Source organism: Quercus robur, chromosome 2 (genome assembly GCF_932294415.1).
Source record: "Quercus robur chromosome 2, dhQueRobu3.1, whole genome shotgun sequence".
Taxonomy (NCBI): domain Eukaryota; kingdom Viridiplantae; phylum Streptophyta; class Magnoliopsida; order Fagales; family Fagaceae; genus Quercus; species Quercus robur.
In genome coordinates, this window is record NC_065535.1 from 39,034,476 (window position 1) to 39,052,960 (window position 18,485).

The 18,485-nt window shown below is 41.6% G+C and overlaps 2 protein-coding genes across 2 annotated transcripts; one reads left to right on the plus strand and one right to left on the minus strand.

The window, feature by feature from the left end:
* Positions 1-6,420: 6,420 nt before the first annotated feature.
* On the minus strand, positions 6,421-6,963 carry LOC126698782 (uncharacterized). The gene has a single exon (XM_050396217.1). It carries the CDS (start codon positions 6,961-6,963, stop codon positions 6,421-6,423), a length of 543 nt encoding a protein of 180 aa, XP_050252174.1.
* A 7,597-nt stretch (positions 6,964-14,560) lies between these two features.
* On the plus strand, positions 14,561-17,388 carry LOC126713630 (UDP-glucose 6-dehydrogenase 1). The gene is made up of 2 exons (XM_050413438.1): positions 14,561-14,707; positions 15,640-17,388. The coding sequence occupies exon 2, from the start codon at positions 15,661-15,663 to the stop codon at positions 17,101-17,103; it is 1,443 nt and encodes a 480-aa protein (XP_050269395.1). The 5' UTR covers positions 14,561-14,707; positions 15,640-15,660; the 3' UTR covers positions 17,104-17,388.
* Positions 17,389-18,485: the final 1,097 nt, after the last annotated feature.

An 18,485-nucleotide genomic window follows, 5' to 3' on the forward strand; every position in this document is an offset into this window, starting at 1 on the left:
TGAAGGACGACCATTTAATTGTCTCCAGAGCATGGCACGACGGTCTTTACTAACTAGTTAGGGCGGGAACACCAGGTAGGGCACTATAGGGTCAGATCCCTAGGTGGGGATCTTAGTTTTGAGCTTTCCTTTCACTTATTTCAGTTTTGGTTTTGATTATTTTCCTTCTTGGACTGACATAACCCTCCTTTTGGGTATTTTGCAGACAAGGAACAAACAACTCCGAGGATAAGTTTGGTCAACGTCCAAGCTTTCAACTATCTTCTAAGGTCTGAGATCTTTGTGAGCGAAGACGAGCAACTGCGTGCCGCTCCCCTTATCTTGGACTACGAGCCCCTTTCTCTCGCTTTTGTGGATGTGGGTCAAGCAATAAGGGCTGGAAGTCCCCGATTAGCCCGTATTGACGTCTCTAAACCAGGCTTCCTTGCTCGGAGAGACCTACCACTAGTCCAACTGCCCGTTTAGTGCGTTCTCCAAGAGGTAGTCGCCCTAGGAGAAGGAGTTGACTCCTCGCATTCATCTCTCGAGGCTGAAATCGACCACTTCCGCTTCACCGAGGAGGGCAAGGTACCAACAAGGCCCATAGAGCTCTCAGATTCCGGCTCGGATCTTGATCGTTTCTCGGCGGCTCACTCTCTTAGCCTAGTAATTGCTCAGATTGACACGAGCCAAGAAGTGGAAGAGGAGGATATGGACTTGAAGCCGAGGTCCGGTCTGAGGGGGCTCTTATCCAATAGGAACAAGGGGCAGTCCTCCAAGGATGCCCCCAAGGAGCAGGTTCTAGCTAAACTTCCTCCTCCTCTTCCTCTTTCCACTAACCTTGCGTTACAACCCCTTCCCAATTTGAGGCGGAAGAGGCTAGTGGAAGAGTTGGAGGAAGGTGAGGTTGGCCCTCAAAAGGCCAAACAACAGAAAAAGGGCAAAGAGCCCAAAGACAAGAGGACAAAGTCCATTGATAGCTGAGAGGAGGTGGCTATTAGGAGGGAGCAGTGCACCTGGTCCCTCCGTCTCGAGCTGGACAGTGCCCTTATCTCGTGGGACGCAAACTTTTGGGAGTCCCAGCGGGGGCAAGCGTCTTACCTTGCTGAGGCCCTGCAGCAGCCCCTCCTTCTGCCTCGTGACATGGAGGGGCTCCGAACCACTCGGCAACCAGACCTCTTCATGTCGTTGAAGAGAGATCTAGCCATGGTAAAACAAAGACTCTTCCTTTTTCAGGTTTTTTATTCCATACTCGTCTATCTATCATTTTCATTTTAATGATTCTTCCATTACTCCTGTGTAGGTCACCCAACAAATTTTTGTGGCTGAAGAGTGGGCGAAGAACTCTCAGGAAGAGCTGAACACTGAGGTTCAGTCCCGCCTTGCCGCGGAGAAGGCTGCGGGTGCTCTTAGGCTGGAAAAAGAGCACTTGGGCAAGGAGATTAAAGAGGCATTCAATGCCCGGGACAGTGCCGAGGCGGGCCTCAAGACTACAACGAAGCAGGCCGAGGACATGTGCCAGCAGCTTCATCTATCAGAAATAAACCTTGCGATCGAGAAGCAAATGGTCTTGGACCTCAAGGCACAGCTGCTACAGGCAAAAGAGGCGGGTCGTTTGGCCAGGGAGGCGGCTGAGGTTGCAGTGGCAGCCTCCTATGAGCGCGGGGTGGCGGATACTAAAGCCAGGCTGACCGAGGAGGTGGCTGCGATCTGTAGAGACTACATCACCGTGTCCTGGGGGGTAGCCTTAGACCGGGCGACAGTTCCTGCAGACTCCAATCTTAGGAAGATTGAGAACATCTTCTTCCCTGAGGATATTCGCGAGATTTTGGGTTCAGTTCCTCCTGAGGAGCCTCCTTCCGCCCTGACCATTGCTCCCGATTCCATAATTCTTGAAGGAAAATGGGGGAACGAGGAGGTACAACCACTAGCTAAGGACAAATCGCATGAGGACGCCCTCACTATAAGGGATGTTGTCGCGCAAGCCAAGGAGGCCGGACCCAAGCCCACGGCAGGAGGTGATCACCTCGAGGCAGAGGTCCCTGCAAAGAGCTCAGCCCAAGATAAAGCTTAGGACATTAGTGTAGGACTTTTCTTGTAGTTGTTTTTTTTTTTTCTTTCATTTCCTTAACTTTTGTCAATGTTTGTATAAAGATACATCTCGGAGCTTAATGAATGATATAATTTCTTCTTTGAATCTTGTTTTACTGCTTCCATTTTTGCCTTCATTACGAATGGATTTCGACTATGTTACTAGATTTCCGAGGATAAACCATTACTCGTAGTTTAAGTAATATGGCTAAGTATGAATGAAAGAATGGTGATTAATTTCCCCCAAGCCTGTGGTCTAAGGAGCCACGCAGGACTTGGGTTCTGTTTAACACTTAGATAGAAATGCACAGTGGTTAATTTCCCCCTAGCCTGTGGTCCGAGGAGCCACGCGGGACTTGGGTTCTGTTTAACACTAAGATAAAAACTACGTAGTTGTTAATTTCCCCTTAGCTTGTGGTCTGAGGAGCCACGCCGGACTTGGGTTCTGTTTAACACTTAGATAAGAACTGCGTAGTTGTTAATTTCCCCCTAGCCTGTGGTCTGAGGAGTCACGCGGGACTTGAGTTCTATTTAACACTCGGATAAAAATTGCGTAGTGGTTAATTTCCCCCTAACCTGTGGTCCGAGGAGTCACGCGAGACTTGGGTTCTGTTTAACACTTAGATAAAAATTGTGTAGTGGTTAATTTCCCCCTAACCTGTGGTCTGAGGAGTCATGTAGGACTTGGGTTCTATTTAACACTTAGATAGAAATGCACAGTGGTTAATTTCCCCCTAGCCTGTGGTCCGAGGAGCCACGCGGGACTTGGGTTCTGTTTAACACTAAGATAAAAATTGCGTAGTTGTTAATTTCCCCCTAACTTGTAGTCCGAGGAGCCATGCCGGACTTGGGTTTTGTTTAACACTTAGATAAAAACTGCGTAATGGTTAATTTCCCCCTAACTTGTGGTTTGAGGAACCACGCGGGACTTGGGTTCTGTTTAACACTTAGATAAAAATGCACAGTGGGTAGTACCAAGAATACAAGCTTTCATTAATAATAGTACATTTTCAGGTTATTTACATTCCAAGGACGTGGCACTATATGTTCATCCAAATCTTCTAAAAAGTAGGCCCCTATGCCGGCCACCGAGGTGATACGATATCGTCCTTCCCAATTTGGTCCGAGCTTTCCCCATGCGGGATTTTTTACAGTGCCCAGAACTTTTCTTAATACCAAATCCCCAGGTGCTAGTGGCCTTAGTTTCACCTTGGCATCATAACCTTGCTTAAGTTTGTGTTGGTAGTAGGCGAGTTAGACCATTGCTCTTTCCCTTCTTTCCTCAATGAGGTCTAAGCTTTTTTCCAGCAGCTCGTTGTTAGCATTAGGACAGAATGTGCTGGTCTTCAGCATTGGGAAGTTTGTTTCTAGAGGAATGACAGCCTCAGCTCCATAGGTCATTGAAAAGGGGGTCTCCCCTGTGGATCTGTGCGGCATGGTGCAGTATGTCCACAAGACATGGGGCAATTCTTCTACCCATCTTCCTTTCGCGTCATCTAACCTCTTCTTTAGCCCATTTACTATGACTTTGTTGACAGTTTTGGCCTGCCCATTCCCCTGTGGGTAAGCCGGAGTGGAGTATCTATTCGCAATTCCCAACTCGCTGCAATACCTTCTGAAAGCTTTACTATCGAATTGGAGACCGTTGTCCGAGATTAGGGTGTGAGGGACTCCGAACCTGGTGACGATGTTCTTCCAAATAAATTTCTAGGCATCTACGTCTCTAATGTTTGCTAGCGGCTCGGCTTCGACCCATTTTGTGAAATAATCAGTGCCGACGAGGAGGAACCTTTTGTTCCCCACTGCTTTAGGAAATGGTCCTAGGATATCCAAGCCCCACTGTGCGAACGGCCACGGGCTGGACAGCGGATTGAGGGTCCCGCCCGGCTGATGTATATTTGGGGCGAACCTTTAGCATTGGTTGCACTTCTTCACGTATTCGTGTGCTTCTTTCTGCATGCTCGACCACTAGTAACCTTGGGTTATGGCCCTATGGGACAAGGATCTACCCCTTGTATGGCTCCCACAAATTCCTTCGTGCAATTCCTTTAAGATAAGCTTCGTGGCATCTGGGTGTACGCATAGCAAGTACGGTCCTGAAAATGAGCGCTTATACAGTTTCAAGTCCTCGGACAGCCAGAATCGAGAAGCCTTTCTTCTAATTTTGTCGGCCTCGATCCTCTCTTCGGGTAAGACGTCCTCTTTTAAAAACAATATTAAAGGATCCATCCAACTAGGTCCTGCCCTGATGCTGTGAACATGCATCAACTCGGCCTTCACCACCGAGGGCCTGTGTAGATCTTACATGAGTATAACTCGAGGTAGGCATTGCGCCGAGGAGGTGGCTAGCGTGGCAAGAGAATCAACATGGGTGTTTCCGTTCCTGGACATATGCTTTAGGCTAAAAGGGTTAAAACGCGTCTGCAAGCGCTTAGCTTGAACCAAATACTCTTGCATTCTTTCATCCTTCGCCTCCAATTCCCCATTTACTTGTCCTACAACAAGCCTTGAGTCCGAGAACATGTTTATGGATTTTCCACCTAATTTCTCGACCATAGACATTCCTTCCAACAGGGCCTCATATTCTGCCTTGTTATTCGTGGCCGAAAAACCCAGCTTTAGCGATTTCTCGATGGTAATTCTCTTGGGGGAAATCAGGATGAGCCCCACCCCAGAGCCCTTTTGATTTGTCGCGCTGTTAATGTATGCTTTCCAACAAGTGGGCCCTTACTGAGAGACTGTGTCGACCAGTTTTTCGTTTGTGCTTGGTACCCCTCCCCCTTCTTCTGGTGAGGGTTTAGTAAACTTAGCTATCAGATCCGCGAGGACTTGGCCCTTCATAGCAGTGCGAGGCATGTACCTAATGTCGAAGGCGCCAAGAATGGTCCCCCACTTAGCTATTCTCCCTGTGTAATTGGCACTTCGGAGTATTGACCTGAGCGGGAGTTGGGTTAATACAACAATGGTGTGCACCTGGAAATAGTGGGGGAGCTTTCGCGTGGCTTGTACGATCGCCAGGATGGCCTTTTCCAAGGGGAGGTAACGGATCTTTGCCTCATGCAACGACTTGCTCACGTAGTAGACAGACCGTTGTATGCCATTGTCCACCCGGATCAGCACCAGGCTCACTGTGTGAGGGGGGACAACAATGTAGGCGAATAAAACCTCGTCGGCTTCAGGACTGGACATGATATGCGGCCGAGCCAGATACTCTTTGAGCTGTTGGAAGGCTAAGGCGCATTCTTCAGTCCACTCAAACCCTTTCCACTTGTTTAATAAGAGAAAGAAAGGCCTACACCTATCCACCAAACGAGAGATAAAACAGTTCAAGGCGGCAATCATGCCGGTGAGCTTTTGGACCTCCTTGGGGTTCCGAGGAGGCTGCATGCTATGGATAGCTCTAATTTGGTCGGGGCTGACTTCAATACCTCTATGGGTCACTATATAGCCTAAGAATTTCCCTAATCCAACTCCGAACGAACACTTAGAAGCGTTCAGGCGCGGTCTGTACTTTCTCAGGACTTCAAAGATATCTCCGAGGTCCTTCAAATGATCGAACACCAATTTACTTTTCACCACCATGTCATCTATATAGATTTCGATGCTCTTGCCCATCTGTAGTTCAAACATCTTGGTCATCATCCTCTAGTAGGTGGACCCGACGTTCTTCAAGCCAAAAGGCATCACCTTATAGTGGTAGTTTCCAACGGGGGTGACAAAAGCTGTTTTTTCTTGGTCGTCGGCGGCCAGGGGTATTTGATGGTATCCTTGAAAGGCATCTAAGAAGATCATTCGAGGGTGTCCAACAGTCGAATCCACCAATCAATCTATCCGAGGCATAGGAAAAGGATCCTTCGGGCAGGCCTTATTCAGGTCCGTGAAGTCCACGCAGACTCGCCATTTCCCACTCTTCTTTTTCACCACAACTGTATTGGCCAGCCACTCGGGGTAGAAAACTTCTTTGATAGCCCCTGCTTTCTTTAATTTCATCACCTCCTCTCTTACCGCATCCGCATGCTCTTTCAACGGTTGTCGAGGAGGTTGTTTCTTAGGCATAACGGCCGGACTAACATTAAGATGATGGCAAATGAAATTCGGATCGACCCCCGGAGCCTCGTAGGCGTCCCATGCAAACACATCCACATTCTCTCTGAGAAAATCAATCAACTTTTCCTTCTCTTGGGGCGGCAGTTCTAAGTCTACTTGAAAAAATCTTTTAGGATCGGAGCCCACAAGAACTTTTTCCAAATCCTCACAACTCGCCTCCTCGGTAGGTCCCCCACCACCCGAGGTCGGGGCTGTTAATTGCTATAAGCCATTCTCGGCAGAAGTAGAGGGCTCGGTATTCGGTCATCGCGAGATGGCGGACACCATGCATTGCCGGGCCATGGCTTGGTCCCCGATCACTTCTTTGACCTGACCCTCCGACGGGTACTTCACCTTTTGGTGTAAGGTTGAGGATACAGCTCCTAGGGCATGAAGCCACGGTCTGGCTACTATGGCGGTGTAGGGCGAATATGCATCCACCACTATGAAATCCACTTCCACTATGTCTGAGCTTGTTTGTATAGGCAGCCTAATCTGGCCTTTCGGAGTAACAGTTTTCCCTTCGAAACTTACTAAATGGGAGTCGTATGTTGTCAGGTCTTCTGGTCTCAACTTCAGCCCCTTGTACAAGTCGGGGTACATTACCTTCATGACACTGCCTTGATCAACTAGCACCCTCTTCACGTCATATCCCCCAATCCTAAGTGTGACGACTAGAGCATTGTCGTGGGGCTGGATGGTTCCAACTTTATCCTCATCTGAGAATCCGAGTATGGGCGAGGCCATCCCTTTAGCCCTCTTAGATTCACGGTCGTCAGCTTCAATGGGGAGTCGAGCCACTGACATCACTCTAAAAGGATGGGAGCCGGTTCTTTCTAGAGCGGCAAGAATGACATTATCGTGCCAATAGGCGGTCTCAAGGTGCTTTGCCTTGCCTCGACGCCCGTCTGCTCTTGTCGTCCAACGGGATAATGCAAGAGATGTCTCAGCTTTCCCTCTTGAACCAGCCGGTCCAAGTGGTTTTTCAGGTTTCTGCAGTCATCAGTGGTGTGCCCTGGTTCCTAGTGGTATTCGCAATATAGGCTCTGGTTATGTTTCGCGGGGTCGCTTGCCATCCTACTTAGCCATTGAAAGAACGATTTGTTCTTGACTTTTTCTAAGATTTTATGTAATGGTTCTCGGAACACAGCGTGGACTGCCTGTGCCTCGGTGGATCTAGACTGCTTTAAGTAATCCCTTCTCGGCCGGTTATTGTTGCCAAATCGGTCCGACCTGAAGTCCCTCCTCTCCTGAGGGACAACCTTTGCTTTGCCCTTTCCCGTCTATTGGTCCTCTTCGACCCTCTTGTACTTGTCGATTCGGTCTATGAGTTGGCGCACGCTGGTGACCGGTTTCCCAGTTAAGGACTTCCTTAAACCGTGCTCTGTCGGCAGGCCTCTCTTGAAGGTGCTGATGGCGACGTCATCGTAATTTCCCTCTATCTCGTTATATATCTCCCAATACCTATCTGAGTAGGCCTTCAGGGTCTCTCCTTCTCGCATGAACAAGGACAGGAGGGAATCTAAGGGCCGAGGAACCCTGCTGCTCGTTATGAAGCGAGAACCGAAAGCTTGGGTTAGTTGCTTAAAAGAATTTATGGAGTTTGGCTTGAGGCTGTCAAACCATCTCATCGCCATGTGTCCCAAACTGGACGGGAACACCTTGCACATCAACGCCTCGTCTCTGGAATGGACGGCCATCCTCTGGTTAAACTGGCTTACGTTCGACCGTTATATATAGCAAAAGTGGGTTGGTGGAATTGCCGAGGAAGTTCAGCCCCTTCTATCTTGCGCATGAAGGGTGACTGAGAGATGCGGTCCAAGGCCTTACTCATGGTGTCGTTTGCTAGGCCCTTGTAAGACAAACTTTTGTGGCCGTGTTTGTGAGGTTGCTCTTCCTCATAGGAGAAGGTTTCACTTGGTGGGATTCTCGACCTTCGCCTGTACTCATTGTTCTCTTCATCGTTGGTGTTTGGACTGGGGGAAGGACACCTTCGCTGTGCTCGGCGTAACTTCCTCTTCAAGTTGTCGATTTCTTGCTGTAAAGCCCTAGTATCGTCCTGCTTTTGGGATGCATGACCTTTCCCTTTCGAGCGACCTCTACTCGGGTGGGAGGTATTCACGCTATCCTCTCGTCGCTTGTTTTGATCTCTTTCCCGTTCGAGGTTCAGAAAGTTGTCTTGCCATTGGGATTCTGATCCAAAGAGCCCCGGGAGAATGAATTTATAGAGAGTGGGCTATAGAACTAGGCCTAAACGAAGTGTATTCTAGTTAAAGTTGGGCCATAAAATGATTGAAAATAAGAAAATCCCATTCACGTCCATAGATTCTTAGTACGAGGAGACGCGTGGAATGAACACAGATCCTTGTTCAAAGACTATGGTTCTTGCACTGTTCTTCTGTTCTCGAAGTCATCAGGGCCTTACACTTGTTGATCATCTGGACCCTCACTTGAGTGCCTATCCCATCAAACATCCCCCTCCATCTTTTTGTGAGTTGTGGTAGCCAAGATAGCACTGTTCACAGGTCCTTTCCACATTAATGCTGCTAGAAAAGTAGCTGCAATGCATTTAATGTGGCAGCTGCAGCCTTTCCTTGGACACCTTACGCTTCCTTCCTTCCTACGGGCCTGTGTGACTCATCCTTGTTACTAATGCCCGTTGGGGTGGGTCCTTCTAGCAGACAGAGTGCATGTTTGAGACATATTTGTTACGTCGGAGGAGACATTTCTCCTCGGACTGCCTTCTAAACATCTTCAGGCTCACAAAAGTTGGGCTGGGAGCCCTTTTGGCACTCATGTCTTCTCCTCAAACGTGGTCAATCTTCTCATACGGGGCCCAAGGCCCATGATCTTGGGCCTTTGCCCCTACAGTAGCCATGTTAATTGTTTAGTGGGAGTTGTAGTCTTAGACTACAACTAAGTTTGTAGCTAAATTTTATCTTTAAACTTTAGTTTTCTTAAAAATATATTAGGTCTTTACAAACAAAAAGAAAAGGTTTAAGAAAATTTTATTTAACTAAAATTTTGAAAGACGTGTAGCTTGTAGTATTGATAATGAAATTATCATGCAATAATTTCAAAATAAGAAAATTTGTAAAAAGAAATTGTAAGACTTTTTTTTTTTGTCAAAATATAAAATTATCTTTTTATTAAATTTTGTATAATTTAAGTTTTTTTTTAATGATGCTCCTAAAAAAAATTCTTGAAGCCACCGAGGAATTACTTCATAGTTCATATTTCAAACCTTTTGTTATCATTTAATCCATCAATCTAGTAGTTTAACATTTTATTGCTTAAATTATGGGCACTAGTATAAGTAATCATCCCTTCTCAAAAAAAAAAAAAAAAAAAAAAAAATGTATAAGTAATCATCAACGGGACCTTTCATGCGGCTTCATTATTTCAACCTTTTTAAGTCTTTTAAAATGTGTACCGCTTTTCTGTCAAAAAAAAAAAAAAAAAAGTCTTTAAAATGTGTCCTCCTTATGATTTAGCTTCGAAAACGCTCCTTCTTTTCTGACTCCTGAAGCAAGTTTATCCTTAGTTTTGAAGTTTTCCCTTCGTACTTTAACAAATAAGGTACAATTATATTGTCTGGTGATGACCTTAATGCACATGAAAATCACTGCTCGTACTTTGACTTGAATAATTCTAGGCTTCTAGCAGTCCTTTTTCTCATTAAGAAACATGGGAAAACAAAGACCTACCAACTAAACTATCAATTTATTTGTTGTTTAGGGCATGAGCATGAGTTTGAATTAGCTTATTTGAGCATTAGCATTGGGGTGTAAAACTTCTCAAATTGCTATTTTACATCTTCATATGCTTAAAATTTGGTTTAACTGGGTTGCTATTGCTAAAAAAATTTAGCAACAGTAAATAGTGGGTTCCAGCATTCACATTTAAGGATATAAAAAAAGACCTATTTTACATCATCAAATACTATTTTATCTATTTTGCCAACTCATTTAAGAATCTCAATTCTTATTTTACACAACCCAATAAAATAATATAACCTACACAATCAAATAAAAAAAAAAAATTGTTTCTCTCTCTCTCTCTCTCTCCAATAAAATTAATTTTTATATTTACAACCCATGAATTGTATGTTGTATATTTAAGAACTTACTATTCATAGTTGCTAAAAAAAAGATATACATACCTAGATAAAATTTTTGAGGTTTTGGTTGGTAAAATAGCAAATTGGGGGGTTTTTACAACCCACTGTAGCTCAAGATGTAAATTTTTTTTATAATATTTTATTCTCTCTTTTTGCAAATAAAAATAAAATACTCCTCTCTCTCTCTCATCAGTTCTCTCTCTCTCAACAAACTCGAATCTCTCAAACCAATGCTTTCTCATCTCCCAGCTACTGATGATGGTAGGGCGGTGGTGGTGTGGTCGTGGGTTTTGGTGGCGTGGGGTTATAGGCTATAGGTCACGTGGGTTGTGATTTCTGTCATCTATGGAGTGGGTTGTTGCTAGGTGTGGGGTGGTTCGATGGTGGTGGCACGGTGGTAGCGTGGTTGTGGTGGCATGAGGGTTATGGGTTATGTGGCATGGGTTTTCGCTTGGTTGTGGGGTGGTCCGATGGTTGTGGTACGGTGGTGGCGTGGTGGCATGGGGGTTGTAGGTTGTGGGTTTTGAGTTTTGGTGTAGATCGGTGGTTGTGGTAGTGGTTGTTTGTTGTTTTGGTCGACGGTTATGGATTGGGTCGGCAGGCTCTAGTCCTTAGGTTGGAGCGGTGGTTGTGGTTTGTTCCGATGGGTTTGTGTGGGAAGTGGATGAGTTTTTTGTTTTCGTTTGTGGTGGGCAGTGGATGGTTTTGTGGCAGATTTTGGTGGGTTTGTGGTTTTGATGGTGTTTGTTGATTGTGGCATGGTGGTAGTGGCGATTATGGTTGTTATGGTTGGCAGTGTGGCTGATTATGGTGGTTGCTTTAGTTGTTGGTGGTGGTGGCTGAATTGGGTTGATTGGGTTTGGGCGGTGGGGGGGTTTTTTTTGGTTTGGATTTGTGTGATGGGTGGTTATGGATTGAGTTGGCAGTCTCTAGTCCTTGGGCCAGAGCAATGATTGTGGTTTGTTCCGATGGGTTTGTGTGGGTAGTGGATGAGTTTTTTTTTGTTTTGGTTTGTGGTGGGTAGTGGATGGTTTTGTGGTGGATTCTGGTGGGTTTGTGGTTTGGTGGTGGTGGCAATTATGGTTGTTACGGTGGGCAATGTGGCTGATTATGGTGGTTGCTTTGGTTGTTGGTGGTGGTTTTAGGTTTGGTTGGTGGTGGTGGCTGAGTTGGGTTGATTGGGTTTGGGTGGTGGGTAGTGGAGGGGTTTTTTTTGGGTTTGGGTTTGTGTGATGGGTGGTTGAGAAGGAGAGAAAGAAATGGGAGTTTTATATTTATTTTATTGGGTAATTTATATTATTTTATCAGATTGTATGAAAAAATAAGAATTGTGATGTGGAGTGTAATTGTAAAATTAATTGATAAATTAGATAAAGTAGTATTTGATGATGTAAAATAGGTTTTTTTTTTACATCTTTAGTGCATTTTGTTGCGATTTGAAATTTTTGCTCAAAGAGTCCATTGTGAAAACACAAAAATTTACATTTTAAAACTGCAATTGTGATTATTGGCCCAAAATGCACTAACCAAATGGGTACTTAATGCGGAGAACTTTTGTTTAAAATACCCATTCATTTGGGATGCCACTACAAAACGTTTGGAGAGAAAAAAAAATAGACTAAAGCTTCTTTAGAGAACACCCAACAAAAAAACTTTGGAAAGGAAGAGGTAATTTTATCTTCAATTCCTTTTCTTTTCCAGGTTGAAATTATAAGTGCAATGAAGAAAAAAAGGAAAAAAAAAGGTTGAAAATGAAATTCGCAAGTTCCGTCCTACAACAATGTCCAATGGTAAATTGTGGCACTTATTACACATCAATTTTATTTTTTTATTCCTACCATTTGATTTTTTTTTAATAAGTGAATTTTGATACAAGGTAAGGAAAACAAGATATTCGAACTAATAATCTATGCTTAAAAAAAATCATAATTTATGCTTCATTGAGTTGTGGTTAAAAATTGACACAGAGTATTAAGTATTGTGTACATCATTCAATCTAGATTAGCATAGATTAATACACTCTAAAAAAATGACTAAGGGTACGTTTGGTACATTGAATGAGGATTACGACATGAATTGTAATATTTATTACTAGGAATAAAATGTGTTGTAATGTAATAACTAAATTTATTCATAAGTTTGGTTGTAAGTTATAACATTAGAATAAAACTTAAGATTTATTTTAGGAAATATCTTACTAATACAAATATATCTCCTTAAAAATTGTTATTTTTTAACTTTAAGAGAGATATATGTTATTTTTATGATTTTTTATAATTGTTAGATGTATATGGAAAGTTTGTTTATTTGGAAATATATTAAAATTTGAAATTATTGCACTTATTAAGGAATAACTAATACAACCCTTTTAAAGAAGAATAGTTATTCCTCATTTCTCTTTGAAGAATAACTATTCATAAGAAATTACTATTCTTTGTAATAAAAACACAACTAAACTAAATAATAGCTAAATTATAGAAATAACTATTACATTACAGTATATATTACAGTCTACCAAACATGCTAGTTTAATACTAGTCATACCTCACTTCTTGACCACTACCAAATAAATAATAATAATTCAAGATAGTGCAAAATAAGAATTTCATAATCCTAGGCTTAGAATTAGAATACCACAAAGAGCTTACAAGAATCTTAGAACAAGCGGTTTTCAGTTAGCACAATTAGTAGAGTATTTTGTTGTAAAATAAAAAACTTCACCAGTAGCAAACATTATAGGTTAAAATTCTCTTTTTGAAAATGTATAATTATATAACTTATAATAATATCAAACATATTAAAATTTTAATTTTTTTTTTTTTAATTTTTAAGAATCAAACATATGTAAAGTAGTATTAAGTCCACTAGTGAGTATGTCTAATCTCACAAAGAAGTTCATAGCAAAAAACAATCTCCCAAAGAAGTAATTAATATATACTTTTGGGATACCATCCTGGAAACTCACGAACAATAGCTTTACAGAGCATTGCCTTGCAGAGCAAACGCGTAGAATCAGAGAATCACAATGCTAATGCCCAATTGCCAAGTAGTTACTGCTTGACTTTTCCATAGCGCATGGGCACTTTTGTAATTTCGTTTTGATTTAACATTTCTAATCCTCTCCCTTTTTTTTTTCCCTCTAATAAAGAAGTGATATGGAGTATATTTTTAGATAGTTCGAAAAAATAAATTAAAATATATATATATATATATATATATATATATATAGCCAATTGAAGCTAGCTGCTACGCATTAGTATTGGAGCTTGTAAAAGCCTCAAAATTGTATTTTACAATCCACAAATACTAAAATGATGCTTTATCCGGTTTTCATATCCTAAACAATTTATAATATTGCTACAGTAGGCTCTTATGTATGCAACTTATTGTAGTAGCTTGTATTTATTTTTTTATTCTGTTTTATTCGTTCAGCCTCTTTCTTATCATTTTGTCTCCCTCTTTCACTGACTTTGGGTTTTAGGTTATATTATTTTATTATGTAAATATATTATTTTAATATGTTGTATGATAAAATAAAAGTTGGGATGTTGGATGTATTATAAAATGAACAAAACTTAGATACAGTACCTTAGGTGTTGTTCCTTAGGTTTTTCTTTTAAAATTTAGCCACATGGTTATTTAACTAAGAAATATACTTCTATCCCATAAGAAAAAATCCACATGACAGAATCTTAAGAAGGGAACCTTAAGAACATTACCTAAGTACTGTACCTAAATCTTACTCTTATAAAATAGTAAAGTATAATAGATAAAATAACTTTTGAGATGATAAAATTAAATATTTTGTAAAAAGCAATTGTGAATGCTCTAAGTACTAACTACAAGACTATTGACAATAAAGGGTACCAACTTAGACTTTATTAAGAAATAAGTTTGTTATTATGAAGGCGTTTGGATTTGGCGTCTACATCTCATGTTTTGCGTTTTCGGCTTTTTTTTTTTTTTTTTTTAACCAGCGCCTATTGCATTGTTCATGGAACATGAATCGTGCAAATAGGCAAATAAATAGTGTTTTTGGTGTGAACAAAAATTCGAAAAATATTTTTTTATTGTTTTCAATTTTCAGCAAAATTAGCAGAATCCAAACACATCCTATGTCTTCTTAAAAAAAAAAAATCTATTGTTAGACTTGGACCTACTTATTACACAAAATTAATTGATGCCTAGTGGAAATTAATTGTATGATTCATATATACGAAAGAAAACGTGTTGGGAGCCACACTAACAGCAAGCTGTAGTGGGGCCTTGGTTGGGGGCTGGCCTGTCCTTTTCGGCAGAGCACAGGGGTAGATTCGGACACGGGTTAGTTGCGTATATAAAGAGCTCCCTCCCACCCCGCTCTTCCTCATTCACAAAATAATAATAAAAAATCCACAGGGCTTTGAGAAACTACTACTACTACTTCAGAGGGTAAGTATATCTCGACCCTCTATTTCAAATTTCTGATTCCAATTCTAAAAACATTACCTTAATTTTTGGAGCCCCCCCTCCCCTAAAAACACGTTTATGTTTGTTTTTTGTTTGTGATCTGAAATGGGTCTTATCTTTCATCTCTGTGCTCATCCGATCTATTTGCCATTTTCGCTTTCCGTATTTGATTTTAAGATTTCTCAGGATTGTTTTCTGATTGATACTTAACATTGAGTATATAAATCGAGATAATTGGTTATGGATCTGATGCAATTTTGTAACTATTAATTCAATGTTGTTAAGTTGTTATATCAATGGTCTTGATCGGTCACCTGCATTGCTATTCTATTTCTAAGCCGCAAATTGATGTTGATCCTGCATTTGGGTCAGATCTGATTTGGCTTACCTTTCATCATCATTATATTCCTGCATTGTTGGTCAAGTTAGAACACGTTATTTCACTGTCATGAGCTGTTTATTCTCTTTGCTTCAGTCAATCCGAAAAATCCAGTTTTCAGCTTTAAGATTCTAGCAAATTCTGTGTCTGCAAGGTTTTATTTATTTTTAACCACTTTTAAGCAGAGTGTTGTCCCCTTTCCTCTCTATCAATCTTGTTATGAGATCATATAAAAATCACATGTTTGGAAAACCAAAATTCATAACAATAATAGGGTGGCTAAAAACCCTCCATTTTTCATTTTTTTTACCAGTCTTGGAACCAGTTTTGAACAAAAGATATGGCATTTTCCTCCATTCCTTTCATATTTCAGTCTTTGGTGAACATGGGGGGTGTGATCTTATCCTCTAGTGGTGGGTGAATTCTAAAAAATTATATCTTAGTTGTACTGTATTGTCCAGTAGGTTGATTGCAATTGGGTCATCTGGATATGAGTTTTCCTGTTTCTGATATTCATGAACCTAATCTTGTTCAGGGGTTAAAGTTGAAAAGGAAAATGGTGAAGGTCTGTTGCATTGGTGCTGGATATGTTGGGGGCCCAACAATGGCTATTATTGCACTCAAGTGCCCATCTATCGAAGTGGCTGTTGTGGATATCTCCGTATCTCGGATCACAGCCTGGAACAGTGACCAGCTCCCCATCTATGAGCCAGGACTTGATGGTGTTGTGAAGCAATGCCGAGGCAAGAACCTATTCTTCAGCACCGATGTGGAGAAACATGTCTCAGAGGCTGATATAGTTTTTGTCTCTGTCAACACCCCAACCAAAACTCGGGGTCTTGGGGCAGGCAAGGCTGCAGATCTGACATATTGGGAGAGTGCAGCTCGCATGATCGCTGACGTGTCAAAATCTAACAAAATTGTTGTTGAGAAATCTACAGTCCCTGTCAAAACTGCTGAGGCAATTGAAAAAATTCTGACCCACAACAGCAAGGGAATCCAATTCCAAATTCTCTCAAACCCAGAATTCCTTGCTGAGGGAACTGCAATTGAAGATCTTCTTAAACCAGACCGAGTCCTAATTGGAGGCCGGGAAACCCCAGAAGGCCAGAAGGCCATCCAAGCATTGAAGGATGTCTATGCTCAATGGGTCCCTGAAGAACGTATCCTAACCACCAATCTCTGGTCTGCAGAACTCTCAAAGCTTGCTGCCAATGCCTTCTTGGCCCAGAGAATATCCTCTGTTAATGCAATGTCAGCCCTCTGCGAGGCTACTGGGGCAAATATTACACAAGTATCATATGCTGTTGGTAAGGACTCAAGGATTGGACCCAAGTTCCTCAATGCTAGTGTTGGTTTTGGTGGATCCTGCTTCCAGAAGGATATTCTGAATCTTGTTTACATCTGTGAGTGTAATGGCCTTCCTGAGGTGGCGGAGTACTGGAAACAAGTCATCAAGATCAATGATTACCAAAAGAACCGCTTTGTGAACCGTGTTGTTGCCTCCATGTTTAACACAGTTTCAAATAAGAAGATTGCTGTTTTGGGATTTGCTTTCAAGAAAGATACTGGTGACACAAGAGAGACCCCAGCCATTGATGTGTGCAAGGGGCTATTGGGTGACAAGGCCCGGCTGAGCATATATGATCCACAGGTCACTGAAGACCAGATTCAGAGGGACCTTACAATGGACAAGTTTACTTGGGATCATCCTATTCACCTCCAGCCAATGAGCCCCTCCACTGTGAAGCAAGTGAGTGTGGTTTGGGAAGCTTATGAGGCAACAAAGGATGCCCATGGTATCTGCATTCTGACTGAGTGGGATGAGTTCAAGACACTTGATTACAAGAGGATATATGATAACATGCAGAAACCAGCTTTTGTATTTGATGGCAGGAACGTCGTTGATGTGGAAAAGCTGCGTGAGATTGGTTTTATTGTGTACTCAATTGGTAAGCCCCTGGATCCATGGCTAAAAGACATGCCCGCTGTGGCATAGAAGAAATGCATTGGAGTGGCTTATGCCAGGAGCCAAGGAATTATAGTTGGAGACAATCAGTTTGATTCTTTACAATTTTTTAATGATTTCCACTGTTTCTTACTTTCGCACGGCAGTAAGAGTATTTGTATAATTCTGGTGAAAGTAAGAGCCTCTATGTTTTGCCTTACATTGTATTCCAAGTTGAACTTCATTGATCATTTATTTTGTTTGATCGTCTATTATAATTAGAATGTTTTTGAAAGCATTTATCTCAAATGCATATCAGGGGTGAGTTTAAACTTATTACTTTTTTGGTTCATCTTTTCTCTTTGGAAACTGATGGATTTGACAGGCTTGTATCTCTTAAGTTTTCATGAGAAAGGAGAATGCATTTATGAGACTATTAGCAAGACCGACCTACTTTGATTTTCTTTCAAGTTTCAACTATCTGAGCCACCAGAACTTGGCTCGAAGTTGCTAGGATACGGCGCTGGATCTCACTTTTCCAATTTTTTGTTTCCTACTTCTCTCTGGCATAAAATTTCAATGTTTTGTGTGGTAAAAGAACCGTTTACGATACCAACAGTAAATTACATAACACAAATACAGTATGTAAACCCAACTTTTATTATATTGCATTACGATTTTTCATTCCAACATCAAACTTATATTATGATATAAGATAGAATCTGCAATTTATTTTTTTTTTTTATTTATTAATTTTGATTTTTAATTTTAATTTTCTGAATTTTAGTTTTACGATTTTTATTTGCTTGATTTTAGGTGTTTTTAGTGTGTTTTAGGTCAATTTAGATTCTTATTATGGTTAGAGCATTTTCATCAGTTCTCTAAAAAAAATGCCATTTTGACACGTCAAAAACCAACTTTATCATTTTAGCATATCATTTTACAACATACTATTTATCAGATGTTCTATACTTTAATTCTATACATTAAAATAATATTTACTACACATTAAAATAATATATTACCTCCTCCCTATCCCTATCACTATCACTATCATCATCATCATCACCAATGGCCACCACTGGCACAAACACCGATGGCCACCACTGGCAACAACACTGACGGCCACCACCGGCACAAACCCATATCCAGCAACGCCACCTCAAAAAAAAAAAAAAAAAAACACAACCAGAGAGACCAAACCAAACAAACCCACATCCCAAACCCACCACCGGCATAAACCCACATCCATCACCGGCACAAACCCACATCCACCAACGCCACCTCAAAAAAAAAAAAAAAAAAACACAACCAGAGAGACCAAACCAAACAAACCCACACCACCACCGAACATCCACCACCGACACAAACCCACATCCACCAAATCAAACAAACCCACATCCCAAATCCACCGAATCAATTATAAAATTAAT

What these genes read in the sequence shown, in the direction of transcription:
- LOC126698782 (XM_050396217.1), bottom strand. Translation starts at nt 6,963, where the DNA reads ATGTCAGTGGCTCGACTCCCCATTGAAGCTGACGACCGTGAATCTAAG.
- LOC126713630 (XM_050413438.1), top strand. Translation starts at nt 15,661, where the DNA reads ATGGTGAAGGTCTGTTGCATTGGTGCTGGATATGTTGGGGGCCCAACA.